This window comes from Lepidochelys kempii, chromosome 12 (assembly GCF_965140265.1).
Source record: "Lepidochelys kempii isolate rLepKem1 chromosome 12, rLepKem1.hap2, whole genome shotgun sequence".
Lineage (NCBI taxonomy): Eukaryota > Metazoa > Chordata > Testudines > Cheloniidae > Lepidochelys > Lepidochelys kempii.
In genome coordinates this window covers 5,611,902-5,630,723 of record NC_133267.1, presented here as the reverse complement: position 1 = coordinate 5,630,723, position 18,822 = coordinate 5,611,902, and the positions used below count along the sequence as shown (strand labels likewise).

General features: G+C 47.8%; 1 protein-coding gene across 5 annotated transcripts in view; it reads right to left on the bottom strand.

Moving 5' to 3' along the window:
- PLEKHG4 (pleckstrin homology and RhoGEF domain containing G4) overlaps positions 1-18,822 on the bottom strand; it is a 171,011-nt gene that overhangs the window by 139,194 nt on the left and 12,995 nt on the right. For all 5 annotated transcript variants that reach the window (XM_073307290.1, XM_073307293.1, XM_073307294.1 and 2 more), the window contains exons 2-3: positions 9,023-9,220; positions 2,412-4,629 (exon numbers count right to left, since the gene is read on the bottom strand). In XM_073307290.1, the coding sequence (XP_073163391.1) occupies positions 2,412-4,629; positions 9,023-9,220 (2,416 nt within the window). The remainder of the gene's footprint in view (positions 1-2,411; positions 4,630-9,022; positions 9,221-18,822) is intronic.

The following is an 18,822-nucleotide window of genomic DNA, read 5'->3' as shown; positions in this document are numbered from 1 at the left end:
TGGCACAGGACAGCAATGACTAAAACCAGTTACCATCCAATGGCTGCTTTGTAGCCCATGTGGAGAGTGTCTCATTCTAAGGGGACATCACAGTTGTTAAGTACTAGCATCCACCATTGAAAAGCCTACATGCTGGGCATGGAAGTGGAATCCTATTCTTTGTGTGGATGTGTCTGGTCCGGACTGATGTTCATTAGTTGGGTGGCACTGCCAGGGGGAACTCACCTGTACCAGAATGTACAATGTACCAGAACAACAGGTAGAGCAAGTTGGTTTCTCCAGCTCTCAATACGTCACTTTCACAAACACCCAATCTTCTCTACATCTATAACTGCCAGGAAACCCAGTTACATCCCAGTGGGTCCTGATGCTTTTCTGTAGACACGGTCTAACTGTGGGTATGTCTACACCGCAATCAGGAGGTGTGACTGCAGCACCAGTATCTAGCTAGCTCAGGTAACAATAGCAGTGAAGCTGGGACAGCATGGGCAGCAGCTGTGCAAGTACATACCCAGGGTCCTAAGAGGGCAGGGCTAGGCCCCTGGCATCCACCCCGCTGCCATGGCTTCACTGCTATCGTTACTCAAGCTACCTTTGATCTAGCTACGTCTACACATGCTGCAATCAACCCTCCCAATCGCAATATAGACATGGCCAGTCCAAAAGACACAGAATATGATGTTAGCCCAATTACAGGGATATAAGTAGGCCCGGACAATACTGCAACTTTTGCACATGTGACAGTCAGGTAACAACAACTATGCTTGTAATCAGAACCCACAGCTCAGTTATGGCTGCAGTGCAACAAAAGGAAGGTGGGGATTTTGTATCTACAGTACAGGCACTGTATGGAAGTTCCCATCTGTCTGCCGAGACCCCACAAGATCTGTCTCTCTAGATTTGGTCAGGTAAGGTCAGGCAAGCTCTAGCTAATGCAGTTTCATGGTCTGTTTCCCATAGCCTTTCAACTGTCCTCTCATTCTACTCTTCCAGCCCCTGCTAATTTTTCCTTGACTTAGAGATGTCTCACTGCCAGGGCCGGCTCCAGGCATCAGCGAACCAAGCAGGTGCCTGGGGCGGCCAATGTAAAGGGGCGGCAGGACGTCGGGCTCTGGGGCGGCAATCCGCCCGCGGCGGTGGCAGGAATTCAGCGGCCGCTCCGTCAGAGCGCGTTTCGCGCTGGGCGGCAGGGACACAACTCTTCTTCAGTCGCCGGCAGCAATTCCGCGGCCGCACCTTCACTCCACCTCTGTGTTCGGCGGCAAAGGGTTTTTGTTTTGTTTTTTTTTGCCACTTGGGGCGGCCAAAACGCTGGAGCCAGCCCTGCTCACTGGAGTGTCCTGCGCCCATACAATGTTTTGGAAGATCTGAACTGCACGGCTAGGTTTGTAGCTCTGCTAACTCTCAAGACACTATGACTCTAGTATTACACTCTGTCTGAATAGACGCTACACGCGAATAACCTTGTGCAGGAGCCTGAAATTTTAACTGCATGTCCAACTTCCTCTGTGGGAAGGATGGGTGATTTCATTAATGCACAAGCCGGGGAGTCAGGTGATCTGGGATCTGATCCCAGCTCAGCCACTGAAACACTGTGTGACTTGGGTCAAGCCACTTAACCTCACTGTGCCTTCGTTTCCCCACCTGAAACGTTGCGATGAGCCAGGCCACTCAGGCTAATAGCCTGCTAGTTTAATCATAAGTGAGTTGGAGAGAGGGCGTTTTCAGTGGGGGTCCTCAATACTAGGATTTTCTTTCTACACTGCTTAACCAGAATCCAAATCTGGTGTTCAGGTCACATTAAAAAGCCTATCTGTTTTCCTGTGGTCTTTTTCTGCTGTAGCCTTCTGCCCCAGGTAACCTCCCAGATTTGGCCTTCAATTATGAAAGGGTCAGAACAATATACATTCTATTATGATGGGATGATTTAGTGGGGTTGGTCCTGCTTTGAGCGGGGGGTTGGACTAGATGACCTCCTGAGGACTCTTCCAACCCTAATCTTCTATGATGATTACATATTTCGATTGTGCATATTTATTAAGTGCACATTACCATGGGATGTGGGGATTACCTGGTCAACGGAAAGGCTTTAAAGGTTGGCAATGTTGTGTTGGACAAAATACCCACACTATGTCCACTTGAATGTAGGATGACAACCCCAGGCCATAGTGATTCTGGGTGAGAATAATGCCTCTCCTGCCAGTATACATTCATAGTGAAAAGGTAAATACTTCCAGAATCCTCTCTCAGCCATAGGCTCATCTAAATGCACAAATATAATTAGTGTTTAAATAGTGTTTAACATTTGCCAAATTCTTTTCTCCAGGAGGCAGCTGACTGTCAGGGGTAGGCTGTCTGGGCCCTTCTCTCTGTATGCGTGTGTGTCTCAAATACAGAGGATAGATGCTTACCTTTAGAAGGTGAATCCTGAGAAGCTGCTTCCTGCTTGGAAGGGGTGGGTTTTGTATTGCTGTTCCATTCAGCCAACTGCATTGGCCTCTTAGCATTATCCCCATCAGTAGGTGGAGAAGATGGCAGTGCGGCTGCCAGTTTCTTTGCTTTGGGTTTCAGCATGTCTAGAGTTTCCAAGGCTGCTGACTCATTCCCAGCCTTTGGGTTGGTCCTTCTGCATGACCCCTCTTGTTCAGGAGCACCTTGTTTGTTCTCCGGACCCCCTTGCAAATCCTGTCCCGCCACAAATTCCAGGCCAACCCCTTCCCTTGGGGTTTGCAATGGCACAGAGTTCACTACACTTTTGTGACACTGGATTTCCACACAGCTTTGTTTCTCCTCACATTTCTCTCTATCCCTTTTGGTTCCAATTTGGTAGGAGCTCTCTATATGTACATCTACCATTGTGCCATTGTTGTCTAACTGTTTTGCTGTCTGTCTGATCTCTATTAGCCCAGAGGTTTGGAGTAGTTTAGTTTCTTCTCCTTTCTGTTGTGTACAGCCCATGACCTCCTGTCCTTTGTCCTGTGACAAGTATCCATCCATCCCCCTGTCAACAGCAGAGGAGTATGGATGGCTATTCTGCTTCTCGTTCCCAGTGAATGTTTGTTCATCAGTCTCTTTGCAGACTTCCTCAACACTAACTCCACTGCCTAACTCTCCTAACTGGTCTGCTTGTCCTCGCTTCAACTTTGCAGGCTGACTTAACAGAGGACTAAGTTCTACTAGCGGATTACTGCAATGATTGTGTTCTACAATTCTATCTGGCACATCCACTGATGAACGGAAGCATTGTTCTGTCAGACGTGAGGATTCAGATGTAATCTGAATGCCAGAGTCTTCCTCAAGTCTGCAGTGTGGTGTGGAATGTCCTATGACCGAAACAGGAGAAAAATACACCCTGGCGCTGTCACTGTCCTCATGGGCTCTCAATTGATTTTGCATTCCGTCCCTAGCAGCAGCATTAAATGGAAGGGCTTCTGGGCTCAGCTCTGTGGTTTCTTTGCCAGTTTCTGCCCCACGGACATCGCTTTCAGCTTCTGTTTTTCCAGGAGTCTCTATTAATTGTTCCTTGCATTCAGCACTGTCTCCAGCACAAACATCATTGTAACTGCACATTGCATATCTCCAGTCTATCGTGTGCTCACTGTGTGCCCCTTGCCCCACGGAGGATGAACTCTCCGCACTGCTGGCTGGAGATGCAGCTGTGTGAAAGTTACAGTCTGAATTCCCTACACTGCCAGGATCATTTGATTCCAGCTGACTTTTTGGTAACAATTCACCATGTCGCATCATTTTGTTGTTTTCCAAATGAATTACATTTTCATGAGCCCCTGAATAAGGGGTCCTTGATGTGTCCTTCTGACTGTGCTGCTTTTGTATAAGTGCTGAACAAACCAAGTTTTTTGAGCATGTGCTACTGTCCCGAAGGACAGTAAGCCTGTGTTTGTCTTTCGAGACATTCACTCTGGGTCTGGGTTGAGTTCTAGAATTTAAGGCTATCGATTGGGTTAAGGAGCCTACTTGTGGCCCAAATCTCGGCAGTGAAACTTCCGTCAGCTCTACGTACTCTCCTTCAGGGTCACTTTCAGAATCCTCCAGGGGCACAGGACACACACCATTGACAACGGTGTCAGCTGATTCCTGAGTCGTCCTGCTAATGACCAAATTGTCCTGCATCACTTCTTGCTCCTGCGAAGCTTGAGGCCCAGGAGCAGGTGAGTCGCATTTGGGATGCTCCATTGGGAAGCACAAATTTGAAGATTCTTCAGCCATTTTGAGAGCTGTGATATTATTTTCAATTATTTTTGGTTTATCAATAAATTCAGGATTGACAACTTTATCCCAAGGAACCCGGAATATTTTATCATCAGAGGCTAGTAAACAATTTTCCAGCGCTGTACCCATCCGCTCTCCATTGATGGACTCCAACCATTCCACAGAAAAAACAGAGGTGTAGGAGACCTCTGGGACCACAACTTCCTCTACATTATGTTTGTCATTTGCCAAACATTTCAGTACTATTCGTGGCGACTTCTTTAGGTAGGGCACCACCTGCAGGTAGAAGTCACCGGGCTTTAAGGCTCGCCAGTCTATGGAGGCCAGCTGGACTATAATCTTCTCATGGACACAGAGAGGCCAGCCTTCATGGTGGAACAGCAATCCACAGTACTGAACCTGTAGGGAGGAGAAAAGCATTTCAGCACCAGTGATAGAAAGAGGTCACCACAGTCTTTGTGACAGAAAAAAATGACTGGCTCCCTATTACAGTTTGCAGTGTTGCTGTACTGTGTTTTGATCCTAGGATATGAGAGACAAGGTGGGGGAGGTCATATCTTTTAGTCCAGCTTTCAAGCTACACAGAGCTACACAGAGCTCTTCTTCAGGTCTGGGAAAGGTCAGAGTGTCACAACTACATACAAGGCAGAACAGATTGTTAAGCAAAATGAATCAACACATTGCAAGGTGGCCTCGTGCCTCATTATTATCCCTGTTTTAAAGATGGGGGACATGAGGCACAGAGATGTGAAGTGACCTGGCGAAGGGCACAGAGAAGCTGGATTTAGAACACAGAAGGATTCCCACATCCTAGAGCAGTGGTTCCCAAACTAGGGGTGCTGCTTGTTCAGGGAAAGCCTCTGGTGGGCCGGGCCGGTTTATTTACCTGCTGCGTCCACAGGTTCGGCCGATCGCAGCTCCCACTGGCCACAATTTGCCGTTCTTGGCCAATGGGAACTGCAGGAAGTGGCGCGGGCCGAGGGACGTGGGAGCTGCGATCGGCTGAACCTGCGGATACGGCAGGTAAACAAACCAGCCCGGCCCACCAGGGGCTTTCCCTGAACAAGTAGCACCCCTAGTTTGGGAACCACTGTCCTAGAGCAATGCTCAAGCCAGAAGACCCCACCTCTCTCTGAGCTGTGACTTACTGGGGTAGAGGGAACTGAATGAGAAAGGAATTCCAAACATTCTGAACTTCACTAGCAACCAAGACAATGTATGTACCTAAGCCAATGCACCCAGACAACTGCTTACTTGTTGCAAATTTGCAGATGATTTACTGCACTAACATGAACAGTTTTCAAAGGCTGCAGGCAGAGTCTTTTACTCACTAGTGCAAGTGGCCAGACGCCTGCCTAGAATGAGACATAGGCTGTGCAAGCATTGGTGATGTTTGCCTGCCTTCACGTGCTCACAATCTGCACTAGACGTAGACCTCAGTACACAGGATACCAGCGTGCAGGTTGAGACTACAAGCTGCCTTTTTCCCTTTGCTATAGGCTTCTCTTCTCTATATTCTTTGTGGGCTATCACCGAAAGGATTCATGAGTGAGATGTGTTTTACAGAGGGATCTGAATGAAGAACATTCAAGCCTGTGCTAGCAAAGCAATGCTGAAGTGGTCAATATGGGTCCGGCTTAAGGTTTCTGTTTTCTTCTGTAGAATGTAAGTTCTCTGTTTTTTTAAACAGAGCTTTTGGAGTGTCTCTAACGCAGTTACACTAGGAGAATGACTCAATTCTGACAAGTATGGGCAAAGGGGCATCATTTCAGGAACCGGGGTTAAACCCAGCTGGAATATTGCACCAGGTAAAGGACACTGCTTATCTGCCACTATTTGAGGGTCTACACTTGGGAGATGGAGGCCAAAAGATCTTGGCCCATGGTAGGAGGCCACTGCACCTGGCTGGCTGAAGGAGGTGCAGGTACAAGGAAAGTTGATGGAGGGAGCACAGCAGGGCTTCTAGCGGGAGGAGCAGTAGTCAGCCACCTACCCACAGGCTCTGGGAAAATACCCTCCAGTTGCCAGGAGTGGTTCTGAGCTGGGAATTAATCATGGATTTTTGGTCTGTCTCCTGATATTTGAATCCCCCCCGCCACGTGTGTGATAACTGCTTTGGCCATAGAATCATAGAATATCAGGGTTGGAAGGGACCTCAGGAAGTCATCTAGTCCAACCCCCTGCTCAAAAGCAGGACCCATCCCCAATTAAATCATCCCAGCCAGGGCTTTGTCAAGCCTTACCTTAAAAACTTCTAAGGAAGGAGATTCCACCACCTCCTTAGGCAACACATTCCAGTGTTTCACCACCCTCCTAGTGAAAAAGTTTTTCCTAATATCCAACCTAAACCTCCCCCACTGCAACTTGAGACCATTACTCCTTGTCCTGTCCTCTTCCACCACTGAGAATAGTCTAGAACCATCCTCTCTGGAACTACCTCTCAGGTAGTTGAAAGCAGCTATCAAATCCCCCCTCATTCTTCTCTTCTGCATACTAAACAATCCCAGCTCCCTCAGCCTCTCCTCATAAGTCATGTGTTCCAGACCCCTAATCATTTTTGTTGCCCTTCGCTGGACTCTCTCCAATTTATCCACATCCTTCTTGTAGTGTGGGGCCCAAAACTGGACACAGTACTCCAGATGAGGCCTCACCAATGTCGAATAGAGGGGGACGATCACGTCCCTCGATCTGCTCGCTGTGCCCCTACTTATACAGGCCAACTCTTGTATACAGCATGATGTGCCTGTGTCCCCTGCACACCGACCCCCATTCGTTATGCACCCCCAGCCCCAGCCAGGCAATGGGCCCCTGGCTGACAGCGCCACCCCTGCTCCTCCTGCAGCTGTGGAGATTCTGCCTGGTGCAGGCGGCGCCTCCGGCACTCACCACGCCCGGGCCGGATGACAGGGAGCTCCAGCAGGGCTCCTCTTCTGCCGCTTCCCAGGGTGCAGCACAGAGAGGAGGCGGGAGGAAGAGGAAAGCACCGACCCACGCTCCGTGGGAGGGCCGGGGGAGGAGGGCAAAGAGCCGGCCCCGGAGCTGTGCGACTTGCTCTGCTTCTCCCCGTCTCCTCTCAGCCCTCCCGCTTGCCTACCCACCTCTCCTTGGCCACTGAGGGCCGGGAGCGCCAGCAGCCCGGAGGGGCTGTTCTCCCCCAGGAGGCGGGAGGTGGGAAGGCAGCCAGTTGGAGGGAAGAAGCTGCCTGCAGCAGGGGCCGAAGACCCTTCCTTCGCCGTGGACTTGCCAAGGTGGCAATGCCAGGCATTTGTTCAGGGGGGCTGCCCCACAGGCACTGCACAGCAGCAAGTCCCAGGGGGCTGCCACAAGGCCCCACGCTCGCCCTGGGAAACCCTCACAACCACCCCTTATTTCCCAGCATGCTCTGCCAGACCCTAGGGTCTGAATATGATGACCAGATGGACTACATATCCCAGCAGGCCTTGTTCTCAAAGAATGACTGGCTGGCATCACCAAGAATCAGCTGATCCCCTCTGACTGGGAGGGGAACTGCGGCCCACCTGCCCCAGCCTTGGGCCCTAAAGGTCTGAAGAAGGAGCTTCTTTATAAACCCAAAGTGCTTCCCCACAACCCCTGCCTACCCCCCAGGGACCACATCTCCTGTTTCACAGGATCTTTATGGGCAAATCTAGAACAGGGTATTACTGAACGGGGAGGGCTCCCCATAAATCTCAAAGAGCCTGTACACTCTGTTACAGACTGCAACCTGGCCTGCACCTCTGTGTGTACAATGTCAGATGTGCACACCTGCATATATACATTCAAGCATGAACACCTGCACATCCAGGTGACAGACTGCAGCCCGGGTGCATTTTCATATGTAAATCACAATTTTCATGCACTGACAAATAGATCACACACAAGTGCGGTAGTGCAAAGTACATGTGCAAGGTTGCACACACACCAGCTGGAGGCCACTCACAAGCAGGCCAAACATTTTACAGTGTTGCCAACATTTGCAACCCATAAAACACATAAAAGCCACAGTTCTCATGATATTTGTTGTTTTTCTTAAATCCCCAACTCCTGGAGGCAAGTGATCAAGAATCTCAGCTTTCAATAAGAAGTTTCGAGCCCTCCTGGCTGAGGTGAAAACCATGAAAATGTGACCCAGGTGCACCCTAAAGGCTCAGAATCCAGAAGACCAAAAAAAACAAACAAACAAACAACAAAACCCTGTGTATTTTTTTTTTTAAATCACACAATTTTTAAGCCAATCTAATGACTTTGGCGAGCCTGACTCATGATTGTGTAATGCTGAGCACTGGCAATGCTGGAAAATGCTAATCTCAGCATCATAGTAGCAGCAATGTAATGTGACTCCTCGAGGCTACTGAGTCTGGGAACATTCCAGCAACCAGCAACAAGGAGTGGGAGTTCTGGGCAAAACACCGACTGGCAGTGTTTCATCCAGAGTGTTCTCCTGCCAGCAGCAGAATCTGGCCTCCTACTACGTATCACTGAGGAGACGCTAGGGCATAGGAACTACCATATTCCAGTCAGGTGTACCTCAGTAAAAGTTCAGAAGGAGACTCAGCTAAAACTCCCTTCAGTCGGGGTCTCTGTTTACGCTCTACACAAAGGCACCAGCCCGCTTCTGATTTCTGGAATGCAGGTTTCAATAACTAATCCTCAACCACTTCTTGTCTATCTGCCTGTCCACCTACTATAAACTATAAATAAATACATTAATGATACTTTTTGCCGGCACTTTTATGGACTAATGCTACAAGAAAAGTCTCCTGACAAGCCTCTGGGAGACAGTGATACTTACACAGGCATCCTGCTGAATGCACTGCAAGATGTGCTTTGCTGGAATCAGGAAATCTATGAGGTAGCGCAATCCATCCCCGCGGTATGTCTTCTCCACCACGTCAAAAACCTGGCACAGAACTGTGGCTGCTGTGGCCTCAAACGGAGGGTAGAGCACTGATAAGGTACTCTGTATGCACCTGTCCAGTGATTCGGAGTCCTGTCAAAAGAGAGAACATTAATGGCACCAAGATGCTGCATGTCCCAACCTCGCCTCACATAGAACAGAGGGGATAGCATGCTAAGGACCCTCAAGACTCCTGGGGTGCAGCACCTGCAGGATGTAGGGCCTTTCAAGCAAGGGAGGAAGAGGAAGAATGAGCTTAAGTCCGTGTTAGCTTCCTTATTATGTGAATTTTCATGTAAAATAGTCTTTAAAATAAGCTCCCTCAGTGCGTGAGCGAAGCGCTCACATAACAGAGAGCTGCGCCCGGTGCTGAGATCATCGCAGCATAAAGCTAACACAGCAAATCCTTCTCCCTGCTGAGTCGGGTGGGGCTGCAATTAACGTGTTATTATCGCAAATCAGTGAAGTGGGGCGTGTGGATCTGCAGGCCCAAGTTTCAAACACCTTTTCAAACACTCCACATCTGGAAGCACCACTCAGCACATAGGTGTGTAAAGGCCGGTGTTCCATGCCTCTGAGGGCTACCGAAAGCCTTCATTAACCCCACCCTCTCCCCATGTTTGAAAATTAGACGTGCAGCAGGACAGGTGTAGCCACGTGGAGTGAGTGGTGATTTTCATGATGGTGCACCGTGCGTCAGATGCATCAGCGGGAGAAGTTGTTTTGTATGTGCTATTGGGTAGCACTCGGAGAGCCAAATGGTATGTCATTCTGATTTTTTCAGATAATTCCCTCAAAGTAATGAGCAGATGCTCGACTCCCAGGGGAGCTTGGTGGCCAGAGAGCTCCCACAGTAGCCTCAGCAGTGGGAGGGTCTCTACCGTCCGAGATACTCCCTGTAGATCCCATTCTGGCGTATGTGAGTGGGATCTCCCTTCTTTCTAAATACACAAATCTGCAGTGCTCAGTGATGGCACTTCCATTATTCTCACACTCATACCATTCCTGCAGCCCTATGGAAGTCTTCACGAGACAATTATTAACATGGGCATTGAGTCAAAACCTCTTGATAATGTTACAAAATTCCAATGTGCATATTATCCCACCTTTAGTGAAATAAGCACACAGAAAATAGCCATTGCATGTTGTCAGTGTTGTTTAATACAACAGTACAAACACAGAATATAGATAATACCTAAGTCCCCACCTCTCTTCAGTTACATCTATCCCCAAAAGCCCGCAGGAGTTGCGTTTGTGAGGGAGAAGGGATCCATTCTGTTCCTTATGTAGGAACAGTACAGAGATAAACGTTAAACACCAAAACACGGGAGTGTATACAGACCAGTTGTCTCTCACGGGGCACAGAGAGCACTGATATCCTGGACAAAGAGCCCTGTGGCTGCAGCAGCAACATCCTTAGGTAAACATAAGACCATAAGAACAGCCATACTGGGTCAGACTAATGGTCCATCTAACCCAGTATTCTGTGTTCAGACAGCAGCTTCAGAGGAAATGAACAGAGCAGGGCAATTTTGAGTGATCAATCCTCCGTTGTTCAGTCCCAGCTTCTAGCAGTCAGAAGTTTAGAGACACCCAGAGCATGGGGTTCCATCCCTGATCATCTTGCCTAGTAGCCATTGCTGGACCTATCCTCCATGAACTTATCTAATTCTTTTTTGAACCCAGTTATAGTTTTGGCCTTCACAACATCCTCTGGCAACGAGTTCCACAGGTTGATTATGCGTTGTGTGAATAAGTACTTCCATTTGTTTTTTTTAAACCTGCTGCCTGCTAATTTCATTGGGTGACCCTGGTTCATGTGTTCTAGGATAAATAACACTTCCCTATTCACTCTGCCCACACCAATCATGATTTTATAGACCTCTATCATATCCCACCTTAGGGAAGCTTTTCCATACCCCTAATAATTTTTGTTGCCCTTCTTTGCACCTTTTCCAGTTCTAATATATCTTTTTTGAGATGGAGTAACAAGAACTACACACAGTATTCAAGGTGTGGGTGTACCTTGGATTTATATAGTGGCATTATGATATTTTCTGTCTTATTATCTATCCCTTTCCTAATGGTTCCTAGCATTCTGTTAGCTGTTTTGACTGCCTCTGCGCATTGAGCAGATGTTGTCAGAGAACTATCCATGATGACTCCAAGATCTCTTTCTTTACTGGTAACAGCTAGTTTGGACCCCATCATTTTATATGTATAGTTGGGATTATGTTTTACAATGTGCATTACTTTGCATTTATCACCACTGAATTTCATTTGCTATTTTGTCACCCAGTTCCATAAGATCCATTTGTAACTCTTCATAGTCAACTTTGGACTTAACTATCTTGGCAAAATTTGAAGACAATACAAAATTACTCACCTCATTGTTTACCCCCTTTTCCAGTTCCTTTATGAATACATTGAACACAACAGGTCCTCAAACAGATCCTTGGGAGACCCTGCCATTTACCTCTCTCCATTGTGAAAACTGACCATTTATTCCTATGCTGTTTCCTATATTTTAACCAGTTACTGATCCATGAATGGACCTTCGCTCTTATCCCATGACTTCTTAATTTGTTCAAGAATCTTTGGTGAAGGACCTTGTCAAAGGCTTTCTGAAAGTCCAAGTACACTATACCCACTGGATCAGCCTTGTCCGTAGGCTTGTTGACACCCTCAAAGAATTCTAATACACTGGCGAGGCATAATTTCCCTTTACAAAGCCATGTTTGTAAAGCCACTCTTCCCCAACATATCATATTTATTTCTATACCTGATAATTCTGTTCTTTACAATAGTTTCCAGCAATTTGCCTGATACTGAAGTTAGGTTTACAGGCCTGTAAGATGCGTTACAAAGATGTAGTTAATCTTCCCAGTCCTCAATCTGCTTTTGGGGGCTTGATTTTAAGCAATCTATGGACACAAAGAGTACCCACAATTATGCACCTAACTGGCAGTTACATGCACAAATGGCTGTTTCTGGGCACATGCACACATAGGTACCTGATTTGAGTGTGCAACTGTAGTAACCATGCACCTAGCTTGTTTACAAATCCAGCCTTTAACACAGACATTTCCTGAGTCTCAGTTTTGAGTAGGAAATCTTAATGATCATTAAGGGCACAAACAGGGATTAACTCATTAACACACTGATTGCTGCAACAGCACCTTCTAGCATTCTCTGCAGTTCCACTCAGCCACTGGCCCTTTGAGGGTGATGGATCTAGAGCAGCTCTCGAGATAAGCTTTGCCCTGTGTATGAGGCACTGTACAGTGGGTAGAACTAAAGCCATTCTAGGAGTCCATTTGGAAGCCAAGGGCTGGGGGAGCAGGTAATGGTAGGTGCTACACCTGCAGGATGGCATGTCCCGATCCTGCTGGGTCCCAGACTCACTATGGGACCTTGGGCAAGTCCTCCTCATCTCCTTGTGGGTCAGTCAAGCCAGACTGGGAGACAGACTACAAACTGGAACTTAACTGAAAACCAGATGCTGCCTCAGAGCTGCACTTTCTGAAGTAAATACATGACAGCTGCAATCAGCTGAAGTGTCTAAAGGGTTAACTGAATCTCTCTGGGGCAGCCAATTCACTATGCTCATTAAGGCAACTCCACCCCGGGAATGCGGGAATTCTGCTGGTTTGGCCTACCTATTCATTTAGCTTTCAGAGATGTCTGAAGAAACAGCCTCGGTGAAGGGCTGAAAGAGGTCAATATTGTGTGTCTAAAATACAAGTTTAAGCCAGTGAGCAGTGCAGTTCCTCCCTCGTGCTGCTCCAGCAAACACCACAGGTACCGGCCAGGTTTGGGGTTAAGGAAGAAGGAGAGTTGTTCCTCACTCTCTCCCTGCCCCCCAAACGCCATAGGGGTGTGAAGAGGAGGGGAGCGAACAGCAATGCCAGCTGCTCCATGCCCCCTTTGTGCAGGGGTTAGGGGTAAACACACATTACTAGGCTCAGCATTGCAACACCTATCCCCTAGGTGGGCACTACTGTCTAGTGCGCAGGTTGGGCATGATCTGAGCACACCTCCTGGATTGGTCCCTCAGGTGAGATAGATAGGGGAATGCCTAGTGTGAATCCCATCGAGACTTAGGTGTGAACGAGGCACCCCGCAGCTCATTGGCATCAGGAATTAGGTGGGTTTGCACATGCCCACCAGCAGAAATGAGATGCCATGGAGACTTTACTGGTAGAAACGCAGGTGCTTAGGGAATTTAGGCACCTACAGCGTTAAGAGGCAGGTGAACCCTGGTTTTGAGGATCTTAGTGGTGTCTAAATGTTGGACTTAATGTGCCTAAAGTGGCAGTAAGGCTCCTAAGTCCCTTTGTGGATCTAGCCGCTGGGCCTTTTTGTGACCAAGCAGCACACATGCATACGCTTGGGCCCTGAATTGCTCAGAAAAGTCAGAATGGAGATGTCAGAACTCACACTTGGCCACAGCCTGGCTCTCAGTTCCACAAGTGTCTACCCCTCACTGAAAGCCACCCATGCACAGGTACACTCCGAGGCGTGGGGGAGCATGGGAAGAAATGGTAGGGGCACAAAGGGAAAGGGAGGGAAAGATATAGAGACTAGGAATAATAAAAAGAGGAGAGACCAACACAACAATGGACAGAGAAGAGAGAGAAATGGAAATAACGGAGAAAGCAGCAAGGTGTACCCAGTGCCAAGTTTAGCACCATTCTCCTTGGACCCCTCGCACTACCCTGCCTCAGCCAGAGAGTAAACCACAGTCCCGAGCTAGCCCTGGAATCTGCAGGAGGGAGACAGGAAGGAGAACTAAGCAGGGGTTCAACTTAGACTGCAACACCCTGAACAACCTGGACGAGAGAAGTACTGCTGAGCTCACTGCTAAGAACCACAGCAAGCGCTGGTTGAACATTTTCCACTGAAACTTTTTTTTAAAAAAATGGAAAATTGGATTTGACAAAATGAACCTTTTAGCATAAAATATCTACTTTCCTCAAAATGTTTCAATTTTTCATCCAAAAACCTAAAACTGAAAACTTGTGTTGGAAAACTGGAGGTTTTTCCAGTTTTTGATTTTTCTGCTGAACTTTTTTCAGTGTTCATTCTTTCGACAAACAGTCTAAATTTTTCACTTATTTTCCAATCAGCTCTAATTTCAGCAACCATCAGTTTCCAAGAGAGCACTCTTCAGAGAACAAATGTAAGCCCACACCCTGCACTGTTCACTCGGAGGTACCAATGCTTAGGGGCAGAATGGAGAAGACAAGCCGATGTTTTACCCATGCTTGGCTTACAGTCCCCGAGTCACTAGATGTTTTTGCTAAAATGGTCTGCTGTTAAATTCTGTAGCTGATACTTAACTCTGAAGCCTAATGTTGGCAATTTAACTTCCCAATGACATAAACAGGAGCAGTTCACCTCTCTCATAGGCTTCTTGCTTCAGCCTGCTGGTAGGTTTAGGATGAAAGCACAGAATCCTTGCACCCATGGAAGGCTGTACCTGCAGTCAGAGGAGGACTACATAGTCAGGTCTGATTTTTCAGAGGTGCAGCCATAGCTGTTGATCTCAGCTGGAAATGTGGGTGTTCACGTCCTTTGAGAATATGGTTTTTATGCTTACATCCTGCAGAACCCAGTGGGCCACCAGAGAAGCGCTGGTACAATGGGCTACCACAACCCAACTCAAGCCCACCAAAGCCGACACTCAGCCACAAGCCTGACTGCTCTACAGCTGGTTAATAATGCAACTCATACAGCAAAGTGGTGCTCCACAAAATGAAATGAGAAAAAAAATCACTTCCGCATGTGGCCAATCCACTCTCCTAGCTCGGTACTGATGCTACAGCCTTGGAAGCTGCTGCAGGACAGTATGCAGCATAATTGGTACAGTCACTGCAGAAAAACAAAACACTTGGAAATGATTAGCTTGCAATCTCTGGTTTAGTTAAAACCAAATTAAGATGAGACACTTGCTTTCCAGAATGCACTTCAGACACGGAGCCCCACTTCTGTACATATTCTTAGCATGGGGTTCCTCAGCTCTTTGTAAAAAGCATCTCGATGCCATGCCCAAACGCAGGCAGCGACTGCAACATCTGTCGGGAAGTGAAGAGCAGAATAGACTGGAAGCAGCCTGAACTTCCAGATGACAGGTATCATTCTACTCAAGAAGGGCTTTCCCACGACTGCTGCCAAAGTCAAGTACTGCCCCTAACATGCCTCTCCACTGGGCACAGGCAGGCCGAAGGCCTTTGGATTTAAAGCGTGGCACAAGCTTTCACCAACCAATATCTTCCCACTCCAAAGGAAAATAGACTGGATGCTGGGTGGCTGAACTTAGTGGGTGCTAGGGCAGGGCAGGGGATGCTGGGTGGCTGAACTCAGTGGGGGCTGGGCTGCCTGGTGGCTGAGCTTAGTGTGGGGGGGAGTGCAGGGACGGGGGGCTGGGCTGCCTGAGGCAGGTGGGTGCTGGCAGGCAGAGCTCAGTGGGTGCTAGGGCAGGGCAGAGGATGCTGGGTGGCTGAGCTCAATGGTGGGTGCTGGGTGGGAGGACTGGGGACTCTCGAGCCCAGCGGAGTCCTGCTTTCCTCCCCACCCACCCAACTTCTGTCCCCCTGGCTGCTCCTGCCCTGCTTGGAGCCAGAGGGGAGGAAGATAAGCAGCCGTGCTCCACAGCGCTCTCCAGCAACCAGAAGGGGGAACTGCAGCTCCTCACAGCCCAACTGAGTGGGTTTTGGAAACACCTTTAGTTACACTGGTGTAGCTCTGTGCACAGACAAGGTCTCACACGCTTTCGAAATGCCAGACGATAATGATAATCTTTATACAATGTTAGTGCAACTTAACACTAGCTAGTTTTGTTCCACATTCCATTGCTTCCTAAAGAATTCACAGGATGCCTCAAAGGTCACTGTATTTGAGAGTGGCTCCCGTGACATGCCCAGGGTACAGCCCATCAGCCTTACACTGCGAGAGCCCAGCGACAGACTACATGAGTGCCCTCCGCTTAACTGTCAAGTGGGACATGTATATTTCTAAAACCAGGAGTCATAAGAACTGTGATATCGCAAGTGATAGAATGACAGAAGTTAGAGACAGGAGAAGATTTATTAAACCATTAGTCCCTGAAAGGCTAGCTGTCCCACAGGTGTAATTCGTAAAGGCATGTGTGTAAAAAAAAGCCATAAATGGGGGCTCTGGTTTCCAGGCCCTGTGCGGTAGTGAGCAACGTTGTACATGTTCCCAAGGCTTGTGCACCAAGCTGCCCCCGGTGGGACGCACAAGCACCCATTTCTTACCCCCCATGGAACTGTTACTGTCTCCCAAGCAGCTATCATGATCCTACCACCACGGAGCCTTTCGACTCCAACATCCCATCTGGTTCGCCCAGGGCCATGTGATATTTGAACCTGGTGATGTTCTGAACATCACTCACACTGACTCAACCGACGTTCTAAGCGTAAGTATGATGCAAACTAGCTGTAGTAAGGGTGGTGATTGGAGGAGTTAATTCTGATACCACGATGGTTTAGGACTCTTGTCATGGCACAGATGCTTTACTGCCGCTGTATATCAGTGTAAAGTTGAAACTCAAAAAGTGGATGCTTGCAGACCATAAAACCCAGTGATGATTCAGCCTGGATATATTCTGGAATAAAAGAGCTCTCAGCCACGCTTGTAGCTGCTTCCATCACTTCACATTGACTCAGACAGACATTCGAGGCCCCAGACTGACACACAGAGTGAGATTCCTGGAATCTTATTGTAGATAATAAGTCCACCTCCATTTAACTCATGCAGGATTGTGCCTAGATTTCCAGATCAACTTTGAAATGACCCAAACAATAGGGCATCCATTCCTTTCCTTAGTAGGTGTCTAAGGAGATTCTGTGGTCTAACAGATTTCACTATTAGGATCTTTTTCCCCCTATCCAGCATGCATTATTGCTCTTGTTTGATTTCATCCCATTACTACTAAATATAACCCTACACTTGTTCCCAGCGCCAGACTTCAGCACTGTGTGTGACATGCCAGGAAGCACGACCACAATCACTCTGACCAAGGCCTAGCACCAAGGGGAAGGAGACTCGCATGTTTGTGAGCAATCTCCAGAGAGCAATGAGACAGGGAAACCAGAGCAAAACGAAAGGGCTTCATTTATATCAGCTTGGCACTGCATAAACTTTCAGTCAGACATGTTGGCTCATTTTTAACATCTTTTAGCCAGGAGCATTGTACAGTTTCAGCAAGTTTTACACAATATCCATCACCTTGAACTCAAACACCCATCCGGGAGCATCGTCCAGCAGAGTGGAAAACGCCTTTGCTAAAAAGGGAAGATAATCCACTAGCAAAATGACTAAGCAGTGCCAGAAACTTTATCTTCACATCAGTGAGCACTTAAATCATTATTTGTGTTACTTGATCATATGCATTTCTCTGGCACACAAATGCATAACAAGATCCAGTGGCTAGAAGCAGAAGCCAGACAAATTAAATAAGAAATAAGACTGTTTTTAACAGAGAGGGTGATAAGCCACTGGAACTAACTACCAAGGAAAGTGACTGATTCTCCATCTCTTGAAGTCTTCAGATCAAGACTGGATACCTTTCTGAAAGATATTTTAGGACACAAGCTATGGGGCTCCATACAGGGGTAACTGTGTGAAATGTAAGGGCTGTGATATACAGGAGGTCAAATCAGATGATCTGATAGTCCCTTCTGCCTCTAAACTCTATGAATCATTATGACACACTGATGCAATGTCATAGGGGAAAGGAGCTAGCCGCATCAGACTAATACACCAAAGTAGCAAGCCCAGGAGGGGAGGGATGGCTTCCTAGGGAAGCAGCTGGTTCATAAGAGCCCCTCCCTCTGGGTGCCTATCACTGGATCCCAAATGACAAGAGATGCTATGGTGGATCCCAAACACTGGGAGCCCATATCTGGGGTACAGGCTGAAGGAAAGGATCAGCCACATGGGATGCTTCCAGCCCGGAAGAACCCTGGCAACTCATCCCTAGAGCACAAGGAGAATGGTCAGCTGATTCCTCATGAGACCAGCCCTCTGCTGCTCCAGCCACTTGTGCTCCTCCATTCCCAGGAGTCATGTTCCACTAACTCCACAGAGCTGCTTGAGCACCGAGCAATGCTGTGTCACCTCAACATGACCTGTGTTCTCTAGTCAGACACAGTTCAGGTTCACCCAACTCTGCAGCTAACACCTGAACCTAAAGTGCTTTGAAACTCTGGCCATGAGAACAGGAACACTCAAACATGCTCCACACTCAGTAGATCGCACTGAAAACAATGGGAGCCACTGGGTGCAGAGCTCTCTGGAAAATCTGCCCATTAATACATAACATGACAAAACCTTTTGTCAGAACTTTTCTATGACTTTGGCATCACCACAACTTGTTGGGAAAGAAAGAAACATGTTAATCCTGCCATGAGTGCAGGGGACTGGACTAGATGACCTCTCGAGGTCCCTCCCAGTCTTATGATCCTATGAATAGTCATGACCACAAATTCTCCATCTCCCAGGGCCTGCTGTTCAGGACTTACATGAACTGGAGGAAAACTTTTCCCATGCTCAAATACAGTGTTAGAAACGCATGCCAATGAGTTAGCTAACTCAGTGATAAACTGAGTGGATCATTTTCACTTAACTCCTAGTTAGAAGGAATAAATATAGCCCCAGAGATACTCCCT